A 5,975-nucleotide genomic window follows, 5' to 3' on the forward strand; every position below is an offset into this window, starting at 1 on the left:
TATTGTCTTAATGTGAAATGTCATGTCAAATTGTTCTTAGATACACACCACTAATCAACAGCCACACACTTTAATTTTCTTCATGTTTTGACTATTGTTATGGTCAGCTGCAAGCTGGCATATCAGGTGACGTCACGGTTTGACGTGCCTGGGTAGAATGGGCTAGCCCAACCAAGGGATTAATATTGTATAGGTTTTTTGGTTCAGGGTCTTTCATCTTCCAAGCTGCCTGCGCGCAGGTTTGGTGGTGGGAGAGATCTGGACGTGTAATGTTAATTTTACCTGTGAATAAACCAGTGCGGTTATTTTTTATAAAATCTAAAGTGGTCTACTTCGTCTTTGTGAGTTCCTGGTTTGAAAGAACCGGAAGAGCTTTGTAATAAAACAGAGCTTATACAGCTTTACGTCATGGTGTTATGCTCCAGCACAAGAAGCTGATTTACGACTGATAGAGAAACTGCTCAACGGCATGTTGTTGTTACCGCACTGAGTTCTGATAATAAAGCCGAGTTACTGAACAATCACCACTCGATCATTTTACAATACTGTTACAGCTAGCCGTCAGGATTAGAAACTGAGGACCCAGTAAGTGCAGAACCTGGACACAGACTTCAGATAAAAAGGATTTTTAATCAGGGATGTAACAGAGGGTGTAAGAAGTAGTGTGGATGCAACGGCGGGTTACGGGTGACTGGGAGCTGTGTTGACTGGACCACTAGGTGAGCAACCCGGGGTGAAACGAGTAGAGGCAACCACTACATTGAAAACAGAGGAGGAAAGTGAGAAGACTAAGCAGATCAATAATGATTATGTGGGAAACAATGAAGGGGACCTGGGTATGAAGAATGATGCTGGGCTGGGAGACAGGAGGTGGCTGCTGGCTGGTGCGTGGATCCGTTTGGTAGGGGGGAGCTGTGGCTCACAGCTGATGAGATTGCAGCCCAGCTCTATGCCAGTGTGGAAGGGGTGTCTGAGAAGCTGAGTCACCATGGATGGTGCGTACCGTCCCACAGGGTAATCCTTAAACAAAAGCTCAGACTTGCGAGGAGACAGCACGGTGCGAAAAAGCAAACAAAAACCAAGCTCCCCGAAACAAAAGTTCATACAAAAAAACTCAAGGGGACTTCCTAAGGGAGCAAGCAAAAAAAAAAGGGTTCACACTACAGTTCAGAATTTAGCTTAGTTCAGTTCACAGTTCAGTTTAGTGCAGTTCAGACAAGTGCAAGAAAAAACAAACAGGGATTATCAAGGCAAAAAGGAAACACAGGTTAGAGATCATCTGACGACGACGACGACACACCAACGCTCACCTTAAGTACTGCTCCGCTGATTGGGAGCAGGTGTGCCTCCCCACCGGGAGTGCGCTCCAGCATCTGTCAGGGTGGAGCTGTTGATGGAACCAGGGCAGGCGGACGAGGTGCTGTTAGCGCACTCATCCATGGCCATAACAAATATGTAGCTATAAGGTAAATAGATTTCCTAGGAAAATAGGTTTAGTTTACTCTTTTTTAATGCTCAGGCTCAGAAAGTAACAGTGCAAAAGCTACATTACATACAAGAAAAAAACTCTATAAATGAAACAAAATCCCACCCACATCCTGTGGGACAGTAACTTGGCTGTTACATTGTGTCACATGTATAAACTGCCCTGTGCACAGCAGACTTGTAGCAACTTTAGTTTTACAGGAATGGTTTAACATTTTAATAAATCCAGAACATGGTGGAGAGAGAGAAGAGAAGACTGATTACACTTTCATACCTGTTTGTTGAATTTAAGGCTGTTTTATGGGGCATTACATGCCAGACTTGGTTTGCAGGTTTTTAGTTTTTGTCTGGACTATGCAAACAAAATACAGTATAATGTGATAACTGTGTTGAGCTTTAGATGTGCAGGTAAGAGGATTATGTTGTTTTTTGACTGAGTCAGGTTACTTGTTTTCCTGTTTCCACCAAATTTTCCACCTCAGCCAAGAGTAAAAAATTGATACTGATATTCTGACCTTTAATTTTATATTTTGATGTTTATGTTAATGTGCAAATTGAAAGTACACATATGGTGGATGGAAACCTGTATCACTACAAGTGATCCTCTCTGATTACACACAGATTGATATATGTAGATGTTGACTGTTGTGGCTTTGAATAAATGTTTAGAGGAAAGAAGGTGCTAAAAGTATAAAACATCTGGCTTCTGGGGACCCTGGCCCTTTGTTTCTGTGGTCCGCATAAGTGAGATCTGCACTCGGATTCTCTTATAGTTTGGTAATCAGCCTTATGTACTGCCATGAAACACTGGCAGCAGACAATAGTTTCACTGGGGTTATTTATATGTTGCTTGGAGCTATTTTTGATGTGCTTAAAGGTCCTCTTCTCACACTTGACAAACACACAGAAAGAGACAGAGACTGAGGCAGGAGCCCTTTTATTAGCCCCTTCACCGGGGCTTTAATGTGACATTTATCAGCCTTCCTCGCCCTTCATTACTTCCATCAGTAAAGGTTAGGATTGTGTATGTGGGCCCTCTCGGGTGTCTGGGCCCCTCACCCTGTTTAAACATCTGCTACCCACCACCACAGGGGAATGTACTTCATTACTCATCCATTCATATGGAATAAGATCCTAGACTTTATTCATTAGACAAAGAGAAAACAGGGAAGGTGGGGATTTTTCAGGGGAGCTGAAGTATAAAAATCTCTGCTGGCTTTTTCTGAGGTACAGTGAAAGGCTGCTACTTGGATAACAGGGTGATGGTGGAGGGGCGTCGATGGAGGCAGAACTTCCTGTCTGTCTCTCTGCATCCCAGTGCATTGAGAAATAACTGAAAGCGAGCATTCATTCAAATACCTTGACTGGCGTTGCTGAAGCTTTGAGGCTCAGTGGTGATTCAGCTGCAAAGCGGAACCACGGACAGGAAAGGGGAAAGAAACAAAGAAAGGAAAGAAGAAAAGGAAAGACAGAGTGACAGACAGGGGACGTCAATGTATTTCGCGAATGCGTCGAGCGCACTGAACCTATCCAGGGGTGTAGCCGCGGTACTTCTCGTGCGCCTTCGCGCAGAGGGTGTGTGTGGCTGAGCGAGTGTGTACGAGAGGTGGTGTAAGATCAGCCGGTGTGGCCGACCAGTCAGAACGATGCTGGAGGGCAATGTCTGCAGACAGAGAAGATGAGATTTGTCGAAAGGCGCTCGAGCTGCTCTCCGACCTGTGCTCCAAGGGGGAGGTGCAGGACGACAACTGCCTGGATTTCATTTACTACTTCAGGGATCTGGCCAGACCGCGTTACACGGACTCAGGTCAGGATCCACAGTATCTTTATGAAAGCTTAAAGTAGCCTGGATTTTTAATGTAAGATCCGTGCTAGTATGCTTACATTGATGCATGAAATGTGTAATAAGCTCCGGGGGCTGATTACAACGATTATTAAAATATTATTTAATAAAAGCGCTGATCAGAGTTTAACCCGCAAACTGACACAGCAGCTGTGGGGTAAACGAAAAACAGTTATTTTAAACTTTATAAACAGGGGTTAAAGTGAAATGTAAAGAAATGGCATTTAATGCGATGCGTTGATGGCCTATTTGGTCTTTATGCGCAGTCTAGGAAAATGGAAATATACATTTTAAACAGTCTTTATTGGAATGCGGGTTGTGCATACAATAAATGATGATTTTCCTTTTCTCTTATAGCTGCCAGTCTAATAAGTGCACAGGCAGACACTTCACTGTGTTTCACTACAAATACCAGAAGAGTATGAACTGTGAACTATGAACTGTGAACTTGTTTCTTGGATCGATCAGTGCCAGCACAATCCACAAAACATTCGGGTCTGTATGAGTGTGTTGGATTGGTTTCTCTTTTATCCTGGTGGGCTGGAGAGAGAGAGCGTGCTCGCGAGAGAGAACAGCCCCACCCGATAGTCCCCGTGGCCCTCAGCGCTTTGCAGACATGGCTCTAGAAAAAACAAGGAAGCACCAGTTATCTAAGGCAGTTATTATAGACTCCCAGACTTGAATTAGTTTCAGTATTAGCGGTAGAGACACTACTTTGACCAATCAAAGAAGAGTTTGCTGAAAGAAACTGGTCTAAAAATCCATTGGACACTGAAACTTTGAAATAGTCCCACTTACACTGTAAAATAATACATTTTAGATGGCATAGAAATTTCACTGCATATATCTCAAGGAAAACAGTAGGAATTCTACAGCATCCCTCTATTATAAATAAAACTGTACTGGTGTGCATGCATGTGGATGTTTGGCTTTGATTGTGATGGTTTAATAGGATTGCATGAGAGCCACAGTTTTCCCTTGATTTTACCGGCGCCTAGAAATAACCTGATAAGGTCAGTATATCATTTGACTACAGCGCCACATACAAACAGCAGAAACATGCAGAGACTACAGCCATCAAAAAGTTCTGTGTGGAACTTCTTCAAGAAAATAAAAATAAGGTGTAAGTTAAGTTAAATTAGCATATCATAAATTGACAACAAGTCTGCACAGCTGTTTGAAGAGGTGTCCAGCAGAAAGTGGGGCTCAGCCGCAGATCAACAGTCAGTGGCTATAGCTGAAGAAGGAAGTTTTTGACATGCAGAGCAAATAGCAGCCCTCATCACAAAGATGATCGAAATGACATACTACCCATTAGCTTCGTCAAGGGGGAGGGTTTTTAATGTTTTGATGGCATTTGTTCAGGTGTGTGGGATGATAATGAATGTGAGCTACACAGTTTGAAAAGCACTGGAAAGGTGTCTTTGACGATGGATGCATAGACAGCATTTAGAACTGGGGTATGCAATTGTATTACATAAGCAACTGAAAACTACAGAGTGCTGTTCTTCAGACTAAAGCAATGCCAGCTTGAAATGCACAGCATGTAAAATGTTACATTATAATTGTCATACAGTAACTTCAGAAAGTATTGACCCCTTCATTTTTTGCACAATGATGTAGTGAATCTACTGTAGTTTCAGATGGATGTAATCACAATTTGTGCCCATCAGTCCATACTCAGTGGTGATTGTGGTTCAGTGGGTAGAGCAGTCGTCTCCCGGTCGGAGGTTCGAATCTCGGTGCCTGCAGTTCATGTGTTGAAGTGTCCTTGAGCACTGAACCCCCAACTTACCCCCAGTGGTTAGAGCCATCAGTTGATGCCGCAGATGGCTGCCTTGATTCTGTACCGGAAACAAATTCCATGTGTGTAACAAATAAAGGTGATTATCCTTATCCATAATGACAAAGTAAAAACCATGTTTTGCAAAATTATTAAAAAATACTTTCTTTCACAAAGGGATTCAGACCCTTTGCTATTACACTAAAGAATCCTATTTGCTTTAGTTTTCCATTAGCTGTGTGTAGAACCTCAGTGGCGTTCTCCTGTGGCAAACTGAATTATCAGTTATAGTTTATCATATAACCCTTTTCTTTTTTACTGGAGAAAGTGCTTTACAGATGCTGCTACCCATTCACACAGCAGCCACGCAGGACTGTGGGAGGAAGCCAGAGTCACTAGGAGCAATGTGGAGTTCAGTGTCTAGCCAGGGGCACTTTGACATGTTGACTGGAGAGACTGGGGATCGAACCACCAACCCTGCTAGAAGTTGAATTGCTCTACTCATCCACAGCTGCCCCACTTTTCACAGTACTGGTTTGGAAAAGAGGTGACATGGTGGTGTGGTGGTCAAGCCTTTCTGTGCAGAGTTTGCATGTTCTCTCTGTGCCTGTGTGGGTTCTCTCCGGGTACTCTGGTTTCCTCCCACAGTCCAAAGACATGCAGCAAATTGCTCATAGGAGTGAGTGTGCGTGTATGTGGTTGTTTGTCAGTCCTGTGTTAGATTGGTGTACCCCGCCTCTCACTCAGTCTTAGCTGAGATCAGCTCCAGCTGTAACCATCAACAGGACAAGTGGTATACTGTAGATAATGGATGGATGTGTAGTCTATCCTATCACTCACCCAAATCACAGCAAGAATTCATGT

At 43.3% G+C, this 5,975-nt stretch overlaps 1 protein-coding gene across 2 annotated transcripts in view; it reads left to right on the plus strand.

Moving 5' to 3' along the window:
• The first annotated feature begins 2,756 nt into the window (after positions 1 to 2,756).
• Positions 2,757 to 5,975, plus strand: part of syt9b (synaptotagmin IXb) — a 76,986-nt gene continuing 73,767 nt past the window's right edge. For both annotated transcript variants that reach the window (XM_020604451.1, XM_020604452.1), the window contains exon 1: positions 2,757 to 3,292. In XM_020604451.1, coding sequence (XP_020460107.1) covers positions 3,145 to 3,292 — 148 coding nt within the window. In that variant the 5' untranslated portion in view covers positions 2,757 to 3,144. The remainder of the gene's footprint in view (positions 3,293 to 5,975) is intronic.

This window comes from Monopterus albus, unplaced genomic scaffold (assembly GCF_001952655.1).
Source record: "Monopterus albus unplaced genomic scaffold, M_albus_1.0 scaffold65.1, whole genome shotgun sequence".
Lineage (NCBI taxonomy): Eukaryota > Metazoa > Chordata > Actinopteri > Synbranchiformes > Synbranchidae > Monopterus > Monopterus albus.